This window comes from Ochlerotatus camptorhynchus, unplaced genomic scaffold (genome assembly GCF_037179485.1).
Source record: "Ochlerotatus camptorhynchus isolate MF236.1 unplaced genomic scaffold, CSIRO-AGI_Acam_v1.1 ptg000268l, whole genome shotgun sequence".
Lineage (NCBI taxonomy): Eukaryota > Metazoa > Arthropoda > Insecta > Diptera > Culicidae > Ochlerotatus > Ochlerotatus camptorhynchus.
Window position 1 is genome coordinate 1,432,082 of NW_027040758.1, and position 23,460 is coordinate 1,455,541.

The following is a 23,460-nucleotide window of genomic DNA, read 5'->3' on the forward strand; positions in this document are numbered from 1 at the left end:
ACTGAAAAAATTACAATTTTCTGATACTTTGGGACCTGTAAATGAGCTTGACAAACTTACTAATTCAATTTATCTTCTCCATTCAATCAACAGACGAAATGAGGTGACCAGAGACCCTCACAAGAGAGCTCATCCAAACCACTCAAGAAAAACATACTCAAACTCCGAAATCTAACCTCAGCGGAAAGCAACGCAACGAACCAGAGCGCTTCAAAATGGGCAACTCCGGCAGCATGCACGGTTTGCCCGGGTACGATGAGGGATATCACCACCCGAGCTACCACCACCAGTACCAGAGGTACCATGAAATGATGCGAGCCAACGGCCATCATGGAGCTCCACCCGGTTGGCTAGAGTCCTACCAGCGGGACCTCCGGAACGGCGGAGGAGGAGGTCATCGCACCTTCGACAACCGACACAGTCATGACGGTGGCGGCGGCGGTGGACACCGGGAATCTACTAGCAGTGGTCCGAGTCTTCCACCTCCAATGAAAGTGCTTCCGGATATACCCGGTAGGGTGGCGAAACTCCGTCCGACCAACAACGGCAACATTCTTCACTCCGGTGGAACCATCAGCAAGAACAACAACCTGCAGCGATCGAAGAGCATATCGTCACCGACGTATCAACAGCACCAACAGCAAGCTTTCGACGAGTCGGAAGAAAGCGAAGTCATGACCATGCTTCCTCCGCGTTTGGCTATGACTCGTTCTCGGACGCAGATGCATATGATGACACCTGGAAGGCGAAACTTCGACGAATCAACTTCCAGGGGTCCAGGTCCCCGTGGATTCGCTAACAACCAGCGGAAACCGAGCTACGAACACGGAACGCTGAACAAGAAACGCTTTGGCTCGGAGCCGGATCTACGCATCTCCAAGAACAACAACGAAATGCAGGACGACTCCAGCGGCGGAAGCGGCGGCCAAGCTGGCCATCGGAACATCAAACCCGTTCAGTCTAAGATCATCAAGGGAAAGAACAAGAAGAAAGCTCCAGTACCACCGACTTTGGAAAAGGTTAGTTTTTTCAATTCATGAACCCTTATACAGTGTTAATCCTCGGTTTGTTTTCAGCGTGAACCGGAAGTCGTCGAGAAGCAACGCATCATCGCGTATTCTCCCCTGCGTAAAACCAACTCGGACGCCTCGTCCACGCAGCCATCCAGCGACAGCAACAGTAACAACCCAACCCGGAAGCTCCGGCTGTTCAAAACCCGTGCCGAAACCAAGAAGAACCTAAACATCACCAAACTCCCGGAAGCGTCCGATGCGAAGTACTCGGCCAAGGGCGGCCAACCGAACGGTCACAAACTACCCCTGTCACCGACCAACAGCAGTACCTACAAACTCACGGCTCGCAAGGATCCTGACTGTGACAGCGGCACCCTGGACAAGCCCAAATCCCGACTGAATCCAACGTCGTTTTTCCGACGGGAAAAGACCTTCGACATTGGTGTGCTCGAGCGGGACCGGGTGCTGCGTAGCGGTGGGGCCGCTAACCATGTGCCAGAAATCAAGCCGACCATGTCGCCACCGATTTCACGACGAAAATCCATCGTCAAGTCGCTGCTGGAGAAGGACCAGGCCGAACAGCAACAGCAGGAACAACGTCAGAAACAGAAGCAGTTGCAGCAGAGCCGTGTCACTGCGGTTGAGCCAAAGTTCAAACCGAAGATCCAGAACGAGAAACGGAAGCCACAACCGCAACCACAACCGGCACCGGTGACTCCAATGACCGACTTCCAGAAGGAGCTACAACTTGCCACCCGACGGAAAACCACAGTTGACGGTAGCAGCCCGAATCTTGCTCAACCTCAACAGAAACCAACCACGGTTGCTACCAATCAACGCAAGGCATCGGAGACCAAGCAAACCATCAAGGTAGAAGCACCACCCAAGAACAATCTGGTCATCTCGGTGGAACCCAAGCAGGCATCACCGGAGCGAGAGAAGGCATCCCTTAGTCCCGCACCGCCTCCACCTCCGTTGCCGAAGACGAGCTTCTACTTCGGAATGAGTGCAACACCACCCAAGGAGTCGCCCAATGATGAACCACGTATCTCTCCAACCCTCCTGGCCACGGCCAAAATGCTGGAAACCCGTGTCGATTCGGACGTTGATTCGTCCGATGACGAACCACTACCGATTGCGCGGAACGACTTCCAGAACGAACTGGATGAAGAAATGGACAAAACCCAACTGGACGCCATCGATCGTTTCGCGGCGAGCCTAATGAACGGCACCAAATTTGCATCCGGATCGGATTCGGCAGCTTCGTCCGACGTAGACGTTCGAACAAACGCCGGGGATATGGATTCTGACGCACATGAAATTTCGCTCAAGCTCCGACCGACCTTGCCGCGTAAACATTTCGAGATACCTCGGTTCAGTCCGGCAGCTGCTTGGCGACTGCTGACCACCGAGGACGACTTCGGACGGGACTCAACCGAGCTGTTCCCGTTTGTAGAGAAGAAAACAATGCTTCGCAGTCTGGAGGCAGTGGACGCGGCCGAAGACCGCATCGAACGAATCTACCGTGAACCGATTCCTGGGCTGCAGGATAACAAAAGTGGAGATAGCGGAATTTCCGGCGATGCAGGTCTTCCGGACCTAGGGGAGGCACAGATGCTGAATTCAAGCAAGGAACGAGATTCTCCGGAGAGTTCTCCGGTTGACGATGGTGGCAATAATGGGTGGTCTTCGAATGCACTACGGTTGACACCTTGGACCCCGCAGCAGGACTTGGAAGACGACGACGATACAACCGGAAGCAGCGACAATCGGCAGCTCATCGAGGAAACTCCAATCAGCAACGGTCCTAACGATTTCTCCAGCAAAGGACACATCTTCAGCTTGTCTCTACCTCGCGAGAGTCACCTGTCGATCTACACAGGAGCTGCCAACGGAGATAAGGTAAGTATGGGTCCCGGAGCTTTGCAGTCGACATTCACGGCACTTTCTTCACCTCAGGTCGAGAAGCAGATGTTCAATAGTCTGCAGAAGTTGCGTAAGTCGGTCTCGGACGTGTTCACGAGCGATCCGGATGTAAGCCCGCTGGAAAGCGGAGACAACTGGTTCTTGTCTCGGCTGGAGTCGCCATCGATTACGAACGCCTACGAGAAAAGGCAGCTTAGCCCAACCGCCCCTAAGCAAAGTCCACCGGAAGTGCCTCCGACCAGTGCCCAAAAGGACGAAACACAGTTCGGTATGCCGGCCAAACACAGCGCCATTGGATATCTGGTCAGCGGCAAACACATGATGTACCTTCCGAAGGAAGCTACCAAGGTCGTTACCATCAACGGCAGTGGCAAAAACGACCAAAACAATAACGTGCCAGAAACGCCTACCGTGAACTCGTCCTACGCTGGAAAGCGAAAGGAAACCAAGGAGAACATGCAGGATCCGATACCGGAGGGGGTGAGCTTCCCGGTGAAGATATCCACTCGCAAGAATCATCGCTTCACCTTCCAGAGTACGATTCGGCAGATTGAGAAGCGCCGCGTTGCGGAGAAATTGTCCCGGGAGGCGGAGGTTAAGGAAGCGTTGAGGTTAAGCGAGCTCGAGGCAATGCGTAGGGTGGAGGAGGAATTCCAAAAGAAGCGAGCACGCGAGAAGGCCTCCATCAGACATCAGCTGCGGTTGTTCACGATGGAGGAAACTGGGCAAGCGTACGACGGGAACGATGATGAAGAGGTATAGTGATCCATCGAAAGTTTATACTCAATCCAATATTTTCGTTAACAGCTTTTTTTTCTCATTTCAAGAATATCGAACTGAGCAAACGTGCTGAACCGGAAAGCGACGGTTTGGCACCGCATCAGTCCAAACCAAACGGGATGTATCGCAAGAAGGACTCCACGCTGGACAGACCATCGTTCCAAAATGGCGGCCAGGCACGGCGTTTGAGTTCGTCGCGTTTCCACGGAACGGCGGCCACGCTGGAGCGGAAATACTCCTCGGGCAGCGGAATTGCGAACTTTGATCGAGAAATGGAAGATGATTTCAACAGCGATGACAACGGAAACTACCATCACAATGGCAACAACCAAAATGGAAACAATAACGCTGATGTTGACGATGACGATGACGCGGATAGCAGCTTGGGGTACATCGACACCCGGACGCCGTACATCTCGCGCATCATCCAGGCCAAGAGCAGCAAAAGCTACTTGGGTGGTTTGAAGAAGTGATCGCGCGCAATCGCCTCACAGCAACTAGCGAACCGCCATCTAGTCATCGAAACGAAACGGAAGGATTGGTTGGAGAGATTTTAAACGAAACAAATGAAGCTCAAATGAAACCGGCATACTCACATAGTACGTTTGCACAGATGCAGCAATCGGAGGGGGCCCTGCAGGGCACCCATTCTTGCACAATGAATGAAAATAAGGTTGTATTTAAAATTTGCTCGACATAGTTTAGGGTAGCGGTGGTTCCGATTGGGCATATCCGTACTTATTTGATCGGGACACCGTTCTTTTTTTTTAATGCTGAAAATAATTATCCACAACGAGTACGATTCTTTTCCGATTAACATCAATCTGCATGTTATTTAGTGTGTAAGGACCACTAACACAAAACCGCGCATTAACAAGAAATGTTGAATAAATTTTTTCGATTCTTTTACTCAAAGGCATGAGAGTGTAAATGCGATGACACGTCCAGATCAGGAGCTTCAGGGATAGCTGGATTTAAGTACCTATGGAGGAATCTATTTTTTTTTTTCGTGGAATCTACATCAGTTACTGTGCCGATAATCAATGAGAAAATAGTGTTTTGCAATATTTAAACGATTAAATGCTTCTTAAACCTTGGAAAAATATCAACCAGTGGAAGCTAAAGGTTTTAAATTGGCTCACTACTTGACTAGGCTACTGTTCCAAATCGATTAACGTACCCCATTCTAGTCGAAATTCTAGTACTACACTATGTTTGGTTTTATTCGCTATGAAAGTTTGACAGATAAAATGAGGGGTTCGTGGATTAGCTTGGGACCGAAAAGAGTACCAGAGGTGACCCAAAAAGTTGAGCAAGTTTCTTCGGACCTTCTGGTCTTAGAGTTACTTCTATGGTATTACCAGGTAACTCTAAGACCAGAAGATGCCGAAGAAACGTGCTCAACTTTTTGGCTCAGCTCTGGTACTCTCTTCGGTCCCAAGCTAATCGATGCACCCCTTACTGCTCGCCCGCGCTGAAACTATTGTGAGAGGCTTTTATCTTTTACATTTTTGAGCCAGCTCTAAAAAAAATGTCTTCTTTAAAAATGTCTTATGCTTTATATTCTTTCGACTAATACTTCCATTTTCTCGCCTCTTTTGGCTACCAAGGGGTCGAAAAATAGCTGAGTAATTCCTGGAAATCGGGAAATAGTTTTATTCAGTGAACAAATAAATCCATCAAAATGTTAATTTTTCAACTTCCTGAAATTTCTCTAATCTTCCCTTCGAAGTTTCTTTCAACTTTCGCTAGGAATTTTCGTCCACATTACCCTGTAAGTTATTTTACAATTTCTTCCGTAAATCTATTTCGACTTCCCTTGGAAGCTTCTTCTGGCTTCCCTTGGAAGCTTCTTTCGCCTTCTCCCTTACCTTACCAATCACGTCTTGTTGTCCTCTGCTGTCCGTAGAGGTTGTCTCCACTCTACTCGATCCATGGCCACACGTCGATTCACCCCTCGAAACATAGGAAACACCAATAACCCCTCATTTTATCTGTCAAACTTTCATAGCGAATCAAAACAAACATTGCGTAGTACTAGAATTTCGACTAGAATGGGATACTTTAATCGTTTGCTTGGGACCAATAGGCTAGTCAAGTAGTGAGCCAATTTAAAATCGCTAGTTTCGTATTGATTGCTGCTCGTAGTCTGCGAAGGGTCCGCCTACTTCGTCTTATCCCGTCATTTTTTTTTAACTTCACAGGAACTTCAGGGATGCTTCCAGAGATTTATAGTAGTTACATTAGCTTCAGTTTAAAGATATGTAAGGGTATGTTCCGATAAATTAAAGACAGTTTCATTAACTGCTGTTCAAATTCGAGAAAACGGGAATTTCAGGAAAGTCCAGAGAACTCCAGTGAACTAAGGAAACATCTGAAATATGTTGGAAACTTCACAAGCCCAAAGAACTTCATAGAAATTAAATGGTTTTAAGGACACTTCCATTTATTTCAGGAGAATTGAGATAACTTTAGGGAAGCTCTGAGAACATCAGGACACATCCATTCATGAAAATTTCTGAACCTTTAAAAAGATACTCAGGGAATTTTTAAAAACTTCAGCAATGTTTCGAAAACTTTGTAATCTTCAAACTTCTGGAAAATTGCAAGAACTTTGAAGGAGTTCCAAGGAATCAAGTAATATTCCGAAGTGCATTTAAGGAATGTTCTGAAAACTTCAGAGAAATTGTGGGGTTTCAGGGATGTTTTATAAATATCAGAAATATTGCTGGATCATTTGAGCATGTAAGGAACTTCATGGAATGTTGCTAACATCGCCCAGAAATCTATGTCTTCCCGATTTTTCCCAACTTCTCCTTGAAGTAACTTGTGACTGTTCTGTAACCGCTCTGTCTTCCGCCTTTTACCAGAAGTTTCTTCCAATCTACCTTAGAAAGTTTCTCCCAGCGCCTCCAAAAGGTTTCTTCCATCATCTACAGGAAGTTCTCCCAGAAGTTTTTTTTTGTCTGCTATGTCAGGCTTAGACCATGGGTTAGTCCATCTTGCCTTTGGTTATCTTCAGTATTTTATGCTGATTCTTTGATTGTAGGTTGCCTTGCTGATCGATACGTTTGGTTCAGATGTTCATGTTGATATCTTTCAGAAATTGAGTTACACTCTCCAGCTCGTCTATGTTTTGGTCCATGAATATTTGAGAAAGCGGTTTCATGCTATCTAGCACTTGCGCCTTCGCCCTTGAGTGCTGCCACCTGATGCATTGGTACAGTATATGTTCCAAGTCTTCTACTTCGTCGCACAGATTACACATTTCGTCGTCCTCCCATTTCCATTTGAATTTCCTCTCTTTTGTCATCACATGGTTGGATCTTATACGACTGAGGGTGATTTTTTCCTCCGTTGTGAGATTTAACCCTTTACACCATGGTATCCTTAGGGGTTCTTTGACGAACTCAAAATGTTTAACTCCTTTGGTCAAAGAAATGTTTTGGTAGTTACTGGTCCACTTTTTCCTCCGTTGCCTTTTTTAGCTAATGCTAGGGTGTCGCCCAGCGTGAGTTTTTCTTCATTTGATGCTGTGTTGGAAGTCGCCTGTACTGCTAACCTATCTGCAAACTCATTACCCTGAATCCCTACGTGGCTGGGGATCCACTGAATGCTAACCGTTTTTTTCCGAATTCCTCTAATCGCTGTCTTATTACCAGGATATCTCTTACTATGTGGTTTGTTCTGCATTTTTCTTTGTTTTTCAGGGCCTCACATGCACTTTTCGAATCCGTGATGATGACCACTTCCTGATAGCCTTTGCTCTCGGCTATTGATATTGCTTCGCGAATTGCTATCAATTCCGCGTTCATTATGCTGGTGTTGACGTTGATCTTTACTGCTTTGTAGAGTTTGTCCGTCCAGTCTACTGCCGCGATCGCTGTCCCGTTGATATTCTTGGATGCATCCGTGAATATTTTCTTGACCTTGCCGTACGTTGTTTGCCGAAGCTCGTTTGCTGCTCCTCTCCATTGTTCTGGGCTGATATTGTCTTTTTTTGTTGTCCACTCCTGGTATCCCTGTCTTCACCCACGCTGATTTGTTTTCCAGCTGACGAATTATTTGCCGGACGTTCTCCGGATTGGTTGATAGCTGTTGGATAACCTCACTGTGCTCGCATGCCAGGTCTGAGATGAAGGAGCCGTTGCTGTTTTTGTTATTCAATGCCTCTGCTGCAAATTTCCTGTTGGGGTTCGCGTCGTGTGACGTCCTAATTGTTTCCTTCAGTGCTAACCATTCTAGTCTGTTTTCCATCGGTAATTGCCCACAGTCTGCCAACATTACATTTACCGGTGTGCTTTTTAGATATCTCATCGCTACTCTCATAAAGGAATTTTGTACAGTCTCTACTTTTTGCCTATTCGTTTTAGCCGCGTATTCTATTTTCGATCTTACTAATGCATTTCCAATTTTTAGCATCGTTTCTGGGTTAGCTGGACTCCTTTTTCCACTTATCATCTTGAGCATATTTATGCTCTTGCTTGCTTTGTTGGATACTGTCTCTATATGTTTTCTGTGAGTTAGTCCTCGATCTACCGTATAGCCCAAGTATCTGTGGGTGTTGGCAAGTTCGATTTTTTCTCCGCAAACTTTTATATTTATGTTTTCGTCCTTGATTTTGCTGAAATTGATCGCAGCGCATTTTGTAGGATTTACCGATAGGTTTAGTGTGGCTAGTTTTGTTGTTAGCTTTTGCAGGAATCTATTTGCTCTACCAATTATTTCCGGACCATCTCCTGAAACGAATACCGTGAAGTCATCTGCGAACTGGACTAATACCACTCCTTCCTCTTCAATTTAGTGAAGTTTAGCTGTATAGATGTTAAACAGCAACGGCGATAGTGGGCATCCTTGGGGGTGGCCGCTGTTTACTGTTATTGACACTGTGGCTTCTGGGGACAAAATATTAAGCTGTCGCTCCTTACATGATTTACACAGCTTATTGCCGAGTAGTTCTTACGAAAACCGAAGGAGAGCTCTGGAAATATGTTGTTATCCTCCGCGTATTTGTATAGTCGGTCGTTTACTATAGTGTTTATTGTCTTCAGGAGCACGTTCATTAGAACGATCCCTCGTTTTGCTGCTACATCACTTTTGTCCTTGTTTGGCTTTTGAATTAAAACTAGTTTGTTTTGTCTCCATCTTACCGGTATGTTGTTAGTTCTCCAGACTCGATCCAGCTGTGTGCAAACTTCCATTAGGATTTCCCATCTTAATCCTTTCAGGATGTGGTACGAGATGTAGTCCATGCCTGCCGCCGAGTGGTCCTTCTTGCTCTTGAGAACTCGCATGAATTCCGAGAACTGGAGTGGTGCTTCTACTTCCTCGTCCGTACTCAGTCCTAAGGTAAGTTTATGAGTGTTCAGTTCCGTCTTTTTTTGTTCGTAGTTCATCCCTATGAACTTCTCTGCAATCTCTTTAGACGGGTTCGTGTCCGCCCCTCTTTTGTTGCCTGTTAAAGCCGTATCTAGACCTCTGATGATGTTCCATATCTGTTTAGCCGGCGTCGATTCGTCGATTTTCTCCTTTAGTTCCGTGTCGTGCTTCCTTTTCTCCTTTCTTACTGTTCTCTTGAACACCGCCCTTGTCTTCTGCATTTTAAGTTGGTTTTCCAGCGTTTTGTTCCGGTTGTAGATTCTCAGTTGTTCCCTCTTTTCGTTGTACGCTGATTGTATGTCCTGGTTCCACCATCGCTTAAGATAATTCGCTTTCTTATTTGTTATGGTATAGCTGGCTTTTTTAATGTTTTCTTCGAAAACATCCTGCATTTCTTCAGGATTGTATAGAAATTGGGGTTGTATACTGTTTAGGAGCTCCATTGCCTTCTTTTTGTTCACCTTGGTTCGCTTTCCGGGCACTGTAGGTACGTCTAGTTGCAGGTCCATTCGAGGGGGGCGACACATCTAAATCTCAATTTTAGATGCTCAAAAAATCTCACACTAGCGAATCAATCTTCGAAAAATCTTCTTGCATTTCTCGCATATACTTGCATCGCGCATCATTTTGTTGCAGGAAATCTTCAGAATCATCATCAATCTTCTTTCTATCTACTCAGCTAGCCACAGCACAACACAATATTTCCTGCAGCGTAGATAGAGTCGTCCCCCTCGGGTCCATTACTATGCTCATGTGACAGCTTCCAAACTCCTCTTCTACTACTTCCCATTCCGTGATGCTCGCTATGTATCCAGAAGCCATCGAGAGATCGATCGCCGTTGGTTCTGCGTTTATGCGTGGGATCGTTGTTGGTCTTCCGTCGTTGAGCAGCACCATTTTCGATGCTACAACCTCTTCAGCTATCGCCTTGCCTTTTACGCATGGCTTTGCCCCGCTCTCCCATATTGGATGTCTGGCGTTGAAGTCACCAGTAAGGATGACTTCACCATCTAGACCTTCGATGAAATTAAAAATTTCTTTGATTTTTAGCACTTCGTTTTTAATTAGGCTCTGATCCGGTGGAATGTACACCGAAAGTATTGTGAAGTTGCCCTAATAAAAAATAACCATAAACGAACGATAACCCAAATCATTGAACTATTCCACAAATGGTTTGGATGATACCCAGAACACGTCGTTAAGCAAATTAACCATACAATTTTTATTAGGGTGGTGCTTATACTTTTTGTTTTTATGGCGACCGCTTCTATCGGGTCGAAGTTAGGGAGCTTCACTTCCTCGTATGTTACGTCATCTCTGATGAGAATGGCAACACCTCCGTATCCTTCTTCTCTGCATTTCTTGACGATGCTGAATCCTTTTATTCTATAGTTTTCCGTTGGCTTGATCCATATCTCCTGCAGGCTTGCAATGTGCACTTTTTCTCTATTCAGGAAGACCGCTAGTTCTTCTCGTGTTTCGGTGGGCCTTAATGATTGTACGTTGGATTGCATGATCTTGAAATTATCCATCATTATGTGTTAGGGGCTCTTCTGTTTCCTTGTTGGGCGATTCCGTACACTCCGCTAGATCTTCCATGAATTCTTGTATGATTTCGTTCAGTGTGGAACTTATCCTCATTAGTATTTCCTCCAGATTGACTTCCGAGGCTGCCTGTCCAACCACCTCCGCGTTGATTGCTGATTGCAGTCTCATCAGCTTTCTGACTAGATTCAGGTTTCTCCAGAAATGCTTCAGCTCCATCATCGTCCTTTCCAAAACTGTTGCTTTGTGTGGGTTTTCTGTGAACTGTCGTTGGTGTTGCTTTTCCTTTACTTTATCTGCGTAAGTTCCTTGTTTGTCGCCTGGCGTCGTTTTCTGTGGTGTTCTGCTGTTTTTTTCCACACGAACTTGTATTGACTGCTGTTTGCGTTTCTCTGCGAGCGACACTGCTCGTCTCGCTGCTCACCCATATCTGGAAATTCCTCGTCGAAATTCGACAGCAAGTCGAACTGATTAGCCTGTCTCCATTTCTCGTTTGCTTCCTTGTACGTCAATTTTTCCAACTGCATTCCCGCGTTGATTTGTACCTGTTTTTCTTTCTCTGGGCACTTGCTATCCGTCGGACTGTGCGGACCTCCGCAATTGATGCATGCTTTCTGCCTGCAGTTGTCGTCTTCGTGTTGAACGCCGCATTCCTTACATTTTGTTGTCCTCCAGCATTTTTCTCTCCGGTGTCCAAATCCCCAACAGTTTGAGCATTGCTTCACCGGGAACAGGTAGAGTTCAATCTTGAACCTGCATCCGTATAGCGACACGCTGTCTGGTAGTTGCTTTCCTCGGAAGATGATTTTGACGTTTTCCGTATCCGTTAGCTTCTTGTTCCTATCCATTTTCTTCATCCTTTCCACTTTGATGATTTCGCCCTCCGACAACAGATCTTCCATCAGTTCTTGCTCGCTGTAATCTCTCGGTATTCCTTTAGCCAAACCCACTGTCTGCCTGAGGATTATCGGGACGTAGCACTTGAGGTTTAGCTCCTCCATGTTAATCTCCATTAGTTTTTTGGCTTCCTGTGGTGCTCCGAACGATACCTTGAATCGAAACCTGCCAATCGCCGTGATATCGGTGTAGGTTTTGATTCCCTTACTGGATAGGGCTTTACCCACACTGACTGGGTGTCTGATGGTAGGTTTCTCGTAGTCCCATGGCTCCAGGTACACCGTGTCGTTTTGTTGGTTATCCTGCTGGTTGCTGCTGTTTCCTGGGTTTTTTCCGTGTTCTGTTGCTTTGGATGTTCCTCCTCCTTTCGATACCGTTGGACCTTGTCCTGTTTTGGCCTTCCCCGTTGCCGTCATTTTCACCTCCTTATTCTTGTACTGCTTCCTTGTTTCAATTTGCGATTTCGTGCTCATTTTCTTTCACTTGCATTCTTTGCGGATTGCTTTTTGATTTTTCTTTCGCTTTTATCTTCTACTTTTCTTCGTTTAATTGCTATATTCTCTTCACTTAAATCCTAATGCCACTTCACTTAATTTATATTTTTTCTTCTCTATGTATTTGTATGTATTATTGCCCCATGACACCTTACGGAATCAAACTCTTCACCGACACTTAACTTTTTCTAGGTTATAGCTAGTTTTTCTTCTTCTCTTTTAGAAACCACCGCAGCACTTTTGATAGGCCGGTTCGGCCATCCGGCCCTCCATCACACCGGAACCACTCGACCTCCTTGCAATCCGTTCCACTTAAACTTTCTGGTCGAAAATCAGCTGTTCACACACTTTTTCCAACCGGTGAACACTCGTGTTTATTTCAGTTACCATGGAGACGTAATTTGTGATTAGCCCCGGTCCCTTTCAAATTGTATCATTATTAATGAACGGCCTTATATTTGAAATGACGTTTCACATTCATCTAGTGATGTCCGATTTTCATTCCAATAATCGTTTAATCGATTAACGAACCGAAAAGTAAACTATTTATAATCGGTTAGATCATGCCGATATAAGCATTAACATCTCCACAGGATCATCACTGATCGTTTCAAACATGTGCTGCACTCTCATTCGTGGAAAAATGGCAGCACAGCGAACAAAAAATAATCGATTAGTTGTTAATCGAGTAATTAAAAAATGGGACATCTCTGATTTTGGTGTGATTGTTTTGATAAAAATGAGCGCAAAATTTCATCTATTCCGAGGGGGCAGCAAAACCACAAAATTACCTTGAATACGGGGGGTTCTCATTGGATGAAAGGGACTGTGAAAGAAGACACTAAAATAGAAAGTTTTTCTTCCGACAGTTTCATCTTAGTATTCATCTTTGCTTTTTCTGCCACTAAATCGATTTTTTTAACCAAACAAAATCAAAAAACGACCGCACGTGAAGGTTAATTTTCGAACTTGTGTCCCAGAAGTTTCTTTCATCCTCTGGAATTTTGTGTTTACTTCAAGTGACTTTTAATTTGAGCGACAGTCGTCTGCTTCAGCCGAGGCTTCAGCATCACGGTAAAATGAATACTTTTTAACCGTATCGGTAGTATCGCTATTCAATTAGGTTTTGCACCGTCGGGGTTAACCTCAATCTGATGACAGTTCAGTGGTACTGTTTACGTGGACTTAGTCGTTTTTTCTTGGGTAGATTTTCTCGATAATTTTTCAGACTGCAGCGAGATGTAAACCACACTTCTGCATTGTCCACGAGCAACATCCTTTCACCGCGCTATTTCTCGACAATTTTCAAGTTAAAATTCAGAAATTTTAGAATTTGTTTTTTCGAAAAAACGACTAAGGCTGTGAACCATTTGCCGAGTTAAATTTAACTCGTGGTTAAAAGTGACATTTCGAAAGTTATTTTCTATGTTCGAAAATCCCTGTGCTGTCGCTCGACCGGTTTTCGAGCCACGGTTGTCAAAATTTAACTTCTTGTCTGTCAGAAATAACCATGCTCGGATAGCAGGGTTAATCGATAACTTTCCATCTGTCAAATTTTAACCAAAAGTTAAAATAATTTGGTGGATTATTTTAACTTTTGGTTAAAATTTGACAGATGGAAAGTTATCGATTAACCCTGCTATCCGAGCATGGTTATTTCTGACAGACAAGAAGTTAAATTTTGACAACCGTGTCTCGAAAACCGGTCGATCGACAACACAGGGATTTTCGAACATAGAAAATAACTTTCGAAATGTCACTTTTAACCACGAGTTAAATTTAACTCGGCAAATGGTTCACAGCCTAAGTGCTTGTAAACAGTACCACTGAACTGTCAAAAAGGTTCAGCCTATTAACACTGAGTTCATTTGTGACGTCACGCTGCAGAACCTAATTAGGTACTGCAGCGTGACGTCACAAATGAACTCAGTGTTAATCGGCTGAACCTTTTTGACAGTTCAGTGGTACTGTTTACAAGCACTTAAAGTCGTTTTTTCGAAAAAAAATATTTTAAAATTTCCGAATTTTAACTTGAAAATTGTCGAGGAAATGCGTGGTGAAAGAATGTGGCTCATGGACATTGCAAAAGTGTGGTTTACATCGCACTGCAATCTGAAAAATTATCCAGAAAATCTACCCAAGAAAAAATTGACTAGGTCCACGTAAACAGTACCAGTGAGCTGTCATCAGATTGAGGTTGACCCCGACGGTGCAAAACCTAATGGAAGTATTTGAAGACTGAATTTTTGACAACTCTGAGTTAAACCAAATATACCACATTGAAGGGTATATTCTACAGAGCATTGCACAAAATTATTCAATCTGCGATTGTAGTTTCCTATCATGTATGATTGAAATCTCTCTTTTGAAGTCTTTCACAAATTTTACTATCTTGAAAAATTATACATACCGATCTTTGTAACAGAGCCTATGTAGATGTATTTCGTTGTCCTGGAGCAAATATTTCGTGAGAACATAACGAGAATTCAGCTGGTGACTAATAATATTCCCTGTCCAATTGACCACTTTGTCAAGCAGTTTTGGCATGACTTTCTACCAGCGATTTCACAAAACTGGACCAACTAATTTCTATTTTTTTTTATGAAACGCACAAATTTTGGCTGCTTTTCTCGAGGCTCTAAAAGAAAAAATCTCAAAATAATGTTTCATTTCAAAGTTCGAGTGGTAGTAAACGTCATTTTATCTGCTCGAATGAAGTGGTTAATTTCACGTTTCATTTTACGCAAATTTAATCATAATTATTTAAATCTCAACAGTTATCCAGCGTCTGGCTGAAAATCTCCTTAATAAAGACAACCAACCTCAACAATTAAATTCAACACCAATCTCAATCTGGGTACTGCGGAGTCGACCAATTTTATTTTGCAAGCCAATGGAAAACTGCTTGAAAATTTTCTCAAGTTTAAAACTGGTTTGCTCTTTCTCAGTCGATTCCCGCCAAAAGCTCTGAGCCAGGAGTGCTCGAGCCCCCATGACTCTAACAAAGTTTGTTTACATACATGTTTCGCCAAAGTATGTTTTACTGTAATTGAAAACTCAGCTGCCTCATAAAAACTATGCTGGTTTTTATACTTTCATCACTGAGCCTGTTGGTTTTTATCTTTGAGCTTAACATTAAGTATGTGTTATAACGGCGCCGGTGGTGTAGTGGTAAGCGTGATTACCTCTCACCCCAGCAGGCCTGGGTTCAATCCCAGTCGGCGCCGCCGGGATGTTCTGAGGCACGCCTTCCTTCGGATGGGAAGTAAAGCCGTTGGTCCCCGGTTCATGAGTTGATGGGTCGATAGGTAGGGTCCAGGTGTGGAAGCTGCCTTCCTGGCACGTCGGTAGCATTGGTGCTCAGCACGGAAAACAAGATCGACGGAAAAAAACAAACCAAAGGAAAAAAAAAGTATGTGTTATGAAAAAGTATAGATAATTTTTATGAGATTACAATGCTTGACGGTAGATAAGAACAGTAACTGCATTTGCTGCTTCTGAATGTTTGACTCCCGCTCACACTGGCTCCCAAGTGACAACCCTAATAAAAATGTTATGGTTAATTTGCTTAACGACGTGTTCTGGGTATCATCCAAACCATTTGTGGAATAGTTCCATCATTTGGGTTATCGTTCGTTTATGGTATTTTTTTATTAGGGAAGCACCTTGAGTGAGTTCGCAGTACTCAGATCTTAATACTTCCCACGCTTTTCTTCGTGAAGCGCTCGTGTTTATTTACATCGCTCGTTTCGAACCGCGTTTGACTATAGTCGCTATATTCATAGTCTGGCGGATAGAATCTCGGGAACCAATAAGGCTGTCCACGAGACAGTTGCGATCAGCTGACTTTTATGTTTACCAATAACTTTTGATAGATCACAGTAGAACTGACAGTTCTCGCGTCACTTTTCAAATAGACCAATGTAACAAATGTAAACAAATTGAGTTAAGCGTTACAAACTATTGCTCTTCTATCATTGTATGTGGTACAAAAACATCCATCCAAATTTACTTTCATTCATTTGAGATAATCATTGATTAAAAATTGTCCAATGTACAGTTTGAAATCAAGAGCAAATTTTCATTACGTCGAATGTAACAAAGGTAAACAAAGTCGAGCTATCAGTGTCAATCGATTCTCCTGCTATTACACTATATACTGTCCGAATATAGGATCAAATCCCATTTTTAAATTTATTTGCCAGTCAAATTGCTTTTTGACGTAATCACCTTCCGATCAAAATAGTTTTCGATGTTACTTAAGTCACCCAATTTCTATGGAGATGCCGTTTGACTTAAGTAACAGCGCTGAGAAACCCGTGAAAAGTGTACGTTCGTCGCTTCGCTTTCTCATTATTAAAGTGAATAAATCGAACTGTTTGTTGCTAAGATGATTTCGGTGATCCTAAAATGATGCATGGGCTGCACGTAAGGAGACGTAATTGATAATTCTCCTGAATATCCTGGTAAATACACTTTGACTTAAGTAACAATAGGGGCCACCAAACGACGTATAATAACTTTTGACTCAAAAACTAGTATTTTTTAGCATGAAAGCTAGTGATTTGCATTTGTATGATTAAAACCCTGCTAAATATGTTAAACATTGCTATCACTATGAGATTATATGCGTTTACTTGGAAATAGGAATAACTTTTCGGTCATCAAAACAAAACTTTATTTTTCTCGGATTGGTGCGAATGTTACTTACGACATAATGAAAATTTGCTCTTGAAATGATGGGTATATGATTGTTGCTTCGGTCATTCGGACTGCCTAACATGATTAGTGCTCATTTTCCAAAGGCGGGCCAATCTAAAGTTAGGTACTATACTCTGAAATCTGTGAAAGGGAATCTAGTATCATGTAGACAAAACGTCCAATGTAACACTGATTGATTATGTCATTGAGAAAAATCGTCCAATGTAACATGCCCGATGTACAACTCAACTTGTCAAAACGTCCTATGTGGTTTTTTCTATGTTGTAGCATGAAATTCAAATCAAAATTGTGATTTTACCGTTTCTTCTGAATTTTCAACGTTATTATACACGGACTACATTAAAAATAGTATTGCAAAATGTATTGTTTTTAAACAGTTAAAATAATAATCTGTCGAACTTCAACTTCGATTTTCTCAAAATGGTGGATATGTTACATTGGTCTATTTGAAAAGTGACGCGAGAGTTCAATCCCATATGAATTTCTGCTTTGTTTATGTTTACATTCAGCACCATTAACACCAGATTACTCTTTATTTCTAGCTCTCAGTTCCACTGAGAAACGTCTCTTGGATCACCTTATTAGGTACTGCAGGGTGACGTCATAAATGAACTCAGTGTTAAACGGCTGAACCTTTTTGACAGTTCAGTGGTACTGTTTACAAGCACTTAGTCGTTTTTTCGAAAAAAAAATTTCTAAAATTTCTGAATTTTAACTTGAAAATTGTTGAGGAACAGCGCGTTGCAAGGATGTTGCTCGTAAACATTGCAGAAATGCTGTTTACATCTCAATGCAGTCTGAAAAATTATCGAGAAAATCCACCCAAGAAAAAATCGACTAAGTCCACGTAAACAGTACCACTGAACTGTCATCAGATTGAGGTTAACCCCGACGGTGCAAAACCTAATAAGCAGAAATTCATATGAGAGTGAACTGTCAGTTCTACTGTGATCTGTCAAAAGTTCTTGGTAAACAAAAAAAGTCAGCTGATCGCAACTGTCTCGTGGACAGCCTTATTGAGCTGTCAAATAGCGGAACCAATCGAGCAAATCACGGCCAACAACAGCAAAGAGCTAGCGGTGCCGGTGGTGTATTGGTAAGCGTGATTACCTCTCACCCCAGCAGGCCTGGGTTCAATCCCAGTCGGCGCCGCCGGGATGTTCTGAGGCATAACATCTCTGATCACGCCTTCCTTCGGATGGGAAGTAAAGCCGTTGGTCCCCGGTTCATGAGTTGATGGGTCGATAGGTAGGGTCCAGGTGTGGGAGCTGCCTCCCTGGCGTCGGTAGCATTGGTGCTCAGCACGAAAAACAAGATCGACGGAAAACAAACCAAAGAAAAAAATAAAAAAAAAACAGCAAAGAGCACACCAGCTATTGCGAACAAAACTTTGGAAACCGTTTTCTCGTGATTCAAGGCTCGCCTACGCAAATTAACACTACACAGTGAATGAGAACTCAAATTTGAGTTTAGTTCACTCATAATCACCAAAAGTGTAGGAACTCAGTGATGAGTAAATTTGTCTCATGGTTTTCTGTGGAAAACCTAAAAAATCTGCCGGAAAATGAGGAAATTGACGAAAATTTTATTTAGTCTCGGAGTAGTACCAATAGACTGAGTGAATCCAATCTTTACTTTTCTCTAATTCGCGAATTTTTCCTTGGAAAATCCTGGAAAAACCATGGAAAACATGAGACAAATTTTACTCATCCCTGTGTTCCTGCACTTTTGGCGATTATGAGTGAACTAAACTCAAACTTGGGTCGTTCTCATTCGCTGTGTATCTTTGGGTTGGGGAAAGTTTCCCCTACCCGATGATGCCGGTAATTTACGTTCGATTGTCGAGGAAAGAATAATCAACGTTAGAAGCATGGAGACTCAATACACAACTATAGGAACCTAACGCTTCTAACGTACCGCAACTATAGGAGCGTTTACCCTAGGACCTTTTCAATTGTTGGTCTACAATATTCAGGCATAACATTTGATAACGGCACAAAAGCATTTGTAAACAAACTTTCTAAGGCCCTTTACACGCGAACCAAAGTACGCCCACGCAAACCAACAACATCGTCGGATAGGGGCAACTATCACCTTTCCGAAAGTGGTATTGGTTTGCGTGGGCGTACTTTGGTTCGCGTGTAAAGGGCCTTAGAAAGTTTGTTTACAAATGCTTTTGTGCCGTTATCAAATGTTATGCCTGAATATATTGAATTGGTTCCGCTTCCCCAATAAAAAATAACCATAAACGAACGATAACCCAAATCATTGAACTATTCCACAAATGGTTTGGATGATACCCAGAACACGTCGTTAAGCAAATTAACCATACAATTTTTATTAGGGTTTTTGATAGATCGAAATTCTATCCGCCAGACTATTAATATAGTGACTATACACGCATTAGAACTTTTGGCTTCAGTCTTCGCGCAATTATCGTGACAATTATCCACGGCCCATACAAATTAAAAAACAAATTATATGGACAATTGGGTTGTTTAACTTCGAAAAATATACCGATTTTTATACAGCATCTGATAGACCTTTGTTTTCTGAGCACAACGATATTTTTATCGATCCTGTAGACATCCATCTCGATTTTTAAATCAAGATTTAAATTTTTGATCGTTGACACTAAATCTATTCGTTGACAGCTCGCTCCCATACAAAGTTCCACCAAGGGGCGCTAAAATGGTGATTTTTGCTAATGTACTTAAAATAGTTCCAGTGTACCAAAGTTGATGAAATTTTGGATTTCGGTTCCATTTTTAATGCAGATAACGAAAATGTATTTACCTCAATACCCCTAAACAACCCAATTGTCTACGCATGGGGAGGGTGGGGGTCCAACAATCTGTGGGCAGTGTTGCGATATACCGTTAAAAAAAAAGTTGATTCATTGTCCAATACTCATATTGTTCGTTTAACTCGTATAACTTAAATTATGCACTCATAATGCTTAAAAACAAACAAATAATGTTGAAAACATAAATGACCTATGTAACTGTGATTATAACAAAACGTCCTATATAACATGTCCAATGTACACCTGACAAGATCAAAATGTCCTATGTAACATTTTTCACGTTTTCATAGAAAAAAAAAATGTATGAAACGGGTAGATTATAATTTCAATTTCAATTTTACTATCGCATTTTACTATTAAAGGTCTTAAAAATGTCAAAAGTTGATTTTGTTTAAAATAGTATCAAAAAAGATTTTGTCAATCTTCAACCTCGTTTTTCTCGAAAAGAGTGAAATGTTAGATAGGACCTTTTGAAAAGTTAGGCGAGAATTGTATTTTGATTTCTCCGCTCATCTCTGAGTATTTCTACGTGATACCCCAAGAGAAGAGGTGACAATACAGGGGCGAAAAAAAAACCACTTTTCTGTCAAACGTGAACCAGCTCCTGATTGGCCGATTTCATGTGCGTAAGATAGAGATAGAGATAGATAAAGATAGAGATAGAGATAGAAATAAAAGAGGAAGAAGCCAATTGTCACCTCTTCCTCTTAGGTGATACCATACTATTTTTATCAGTGTATATAACCGTCATTGCAAGGGATCGACTTTGCAACGCATCAGCAAAAATAAGGCACTCACTGGCTCTCACGGGGGGATCTCACTCAAAATCAGCTGACTTTGACAATCATCGCGCCCCGCATCACACATCAAGAAAAACGAGTTCCGTAAAAAGCGAAAGAAGACGAAACAGAACCCAAACAACATAATCAAAACAAAGAACTTCTTGTCTGTTTTGACTGGCATTCGAGACGGGGCAAGACTAGTACTCGCTGAAGCCGTAACCGATTTTGATGGTGTTAGTGTTGACAACACGTTTTTAAGCTACACTCATGTGTGCCGCATGGTTATATCGCGTTAAAAGTTTTTACTGGTGTGGTAATGCTGCTATCACATCCAATTATAATGCACTTAATTGTTAGGCAACGATAATTCGTTTTCAACACAGTAAACAGCGCCTATGATACAACAAAGATTTAAAAAATCCTTCCCGCCGCTCGCGACAAACGTTCCTAACAACGTATCACGTATGAACAGAGCTTGCTTGCGAAAATTTGCAGCAGCTGTCAAATGTTGACGTAAAATCGAACCAGAGAACCAGGATTTTTCGGCTTCACACAAAGTATATGCACTGAACCAAAAAATATCATAAAATTTATTAAAAACATCACATAGCTTCACACTGAATACATTCCCATTCATATTATGTGTATCCATTGAAAGTCATGTGAAAAACACATAAGACTCATTATGACACACCAATAATATTCATTTGTCAATACCATACTTTGTATGTGAACGAAGGTTATGTGTATTGTCAGATGAATCTTATGTGATTGGCAGATGTGAAAAAATCAGTGGTGTTCCAGCAGTGTTTTCAAGATGGCGAATCTGTGTGATCAATTGCTGGCAGATTTAGGTTTCTCGGAGGAATCACTGGAAGTTTTGCAGCGTATGTTTGTTGAAACCATATATAAGATGATATAAAACTAAATCTCTTTATTATGTTAGGGTGTGGAATTCAGCTGTACGAATTAATAACCTATTCGATCGGTGATTTCGAATCCAGTTTGGGGAAGAGCAACGTTGAATGGAATTGTGAAACCATTTTCGAGTACATTGACGCCTGGAGGAAACGCAATGTAAGTGTTGTGTTGTTTAATAATAAAATCCTCTACAATCTGACTATAACTCTTCTGGATTTGTATTTTACAGAAGACGACTATTCTTCAATCTCTAGCGCCTGACTTGTTCGTCGAGAAAGAGTTTGTAAATATTACTGCTGGAGAGTATTCTGAAGCCACCTGCTTGAAAGAAAGCAAGCGCTCAGTTATCGTCGAAAACGATTGTGATCTAGGAACAACGGCCAATCCAGATCAACAATCCCAAGCAGAAGATGGGACAGATTTTAAACCTGGCGATGAAGTCTGTGGGGTCATAACTGGAACGAGCAACACGCGGAATGATGACGATCCAATATTGGAGACTGGTGACAACACTGAAGCTCAGAATCGTGGAGAGCATTCTAAGGTGGAAATAAATACTAGTAGAACAACGGACAACAAGATCATCACACTTACACCAAATCTCCTCCTGTCTCTTCTGGATAGTAGCGAAGAAGGAAAGGATATAATTGAGAAGGCACAAATTTGTGAATTATCCGAGAGTAATCAGCTCCAGCTTGCCGGAACCATCGCTCGATTTCATCTGAAACACAAAAATAAACTACGCACCGAGGATCTGGAAAGTTATTCACTGGCTGTAACAAGTCTCTTCAAGTTCGAGCGAAAGGTAGTAATAATAAAAAATAAATGTTCGTCAGGCAAATTTTGATGCTAGTTATTTATATTCTCATAGGAAAACTACTTCATCTGCCGAAGCGGCCAACGGCGCAACCATGGAGGCAAAATCGCCAACAAAATTTCGAACCTCAAGCAAAAAAAACGTAAAACTGATGTAAAAGAAAAGGAACACTGCAAGCAGGCCAAAGTGGCAGCGGGAATCGATACATCTTCTGATCCGGCTTCTATCGAAGCAGCTGAATGGTTGGCCTTAAACCAGGAACCTTGGTCTGTTGTACTTGAAAAGTGGACATCCAGTTTCCCGATCAGAAGAAAATATCTTCAAAGTGCGGAATCACTGCCTATGCTGTTTTCCAGATACTCGCACTACAAGATTTACCATGGATATCAACTAGTGAGTAATGATTTTCCTCAGTATGCTAACTTTGTTGTTAATTATTTTAACTTTTTGCAAACATTTGTTTTAATTTGTTTTCAGTTGTGAAAAGCACATTGTTTGTACTAATTGACATTTTTCTTTCAAAAGGTGGATATTGACTGTAAGTTGTTGAGCATAGGTTCCTTCGATGGTTTGCGGAAGCTTGAATTGGCAACGGCTGCAATAACTTTATTCATCGCCAAGAAATCCACCGATCCTTCAGCTGTAAAACTGTTGAAATATTTAACGAGCAGTTACGTAAACCAAGGTACCTAAATCGAAAAAAAAATGTATGCAACCAATTCAATTAATTTCCATATTTTATTTCTTTGCAGACACCAAATTGTGCGCACTTCTACTTGGCTTGAGTACAGTCCTTCCTCCGAACGTTGCCAGCTCAAAGTTCAAGCCAACCATTTGTTTGGCTCAAGAGGATACGATTTTATTTGTTGAATCTAGTGATCAAGTCGTTCTGAAAGTTCAGGCGATTTACACATCGTATGTTGACAGGAAGCTACCGATTTCCCCAAAACTAGTTGCCGTGGGGACAGGACTGGAAACCTTAACCGGACGTTTTTATGTATACTACCCGGACTTTTGCTTCGAGTTAACATCATTTGCAAGGGCAATCGACGTACTTATTAAAACCACACACTTGTTTGGTTTACCCTATTCGAAGATATCAAAACTTATTTGGCATTTCATCAGCTGCTCTATCTACGACATTGAGCATCGCGAGTCCTACGCAAGTGTAAATCGCCTACACAATTTTCTAATTCAAACTGAAGATTCGACAACAGTGAACCATGATTAAATGTATGTTCGAACACTGCAACGTCACTTTCGAGACCGCTGTCGTATATCTCGAACATTTAAAAAATCATCATAGGGTTCCAGTGCACTATCGTTACAGATGCACCGTATCGTCATGCAGTCAAATTTTTTCTAAATTGTATCCGTT

General features: G+C 42.3%; 2 protein-coding genes and 1 pseudogene across 3 annotated transcripts in view; 1 reads left to right on the forward strand and 2 right to left on the reverse strand.

Moving 5' to 3' along the window:
- Positions 1 to 4,634, forward strand: part of LOC135705509 (uncharacterized) — a 91,353-nt gene extending 86,719 nt beyond the window's left edge. Inside the window, exons 3-6 of one of the 2 annotated variants that reach the window (XM_065227274.1) lie at positions 94 to 1,019; positions 1,077 to 2,915; positions 2,973 to 3,695; positions 3,767 to 4,634. In XM_065227274.1, the coding sequence (XP_065083346.1) occupies positions 216 to 1,019; positions 1,077 to 2,915; positions 2,973 to 3,695; positions 3,767 to 4,192 (3,792 nt within the window). In that variant the 5' untranslated portion in view covers positions 94 to 215 and the 3' untranslated portion in view covers positions 4,193 to 4,634. Of the gene's footprint in view, positions 1 to 93; positions 1,020 to 1,076; positions 3,696 to 3,766 lie in introns of both variants that reach the window. The other variant, XM_065227273.1, reaches the window with a different exon arrangement.
- Positions 4,635 to 8,440: 3,806 nt separating this feature from the next.
- Positions 8,441 to 10,865, reverse strand: LOC135705499 (uncharacterized; annotated as a pseudogene).
- Positions 10,866 to 10,930: 65 nt separating this feature from the next.
- LOC135705531 (uncharacterized) lies at positions 10,931 to 12,013 on the reverse strand. The gene has a single exon (XM_065227309.1). The coding sequence runs from the start codon at positions 12,011 to 12,013 to the stop codon at positions 10,931 to 10,933; it is 1,083 nt and encodes a 360-aa protein (XP_065083381.1).
- Between the last annotated feature and the right edge of the window lie 11,447 nt (positions 12,014 to 23,460).

Coding starts and splice junctions, on each gene's coding strand:
- LOC135705531 (XM_065227309.1), bottom strand. CDS start 12,013: ATGAGCACGAAATCGCAAATTGAAACAAGGAAGCAGTACAAGAATAAG.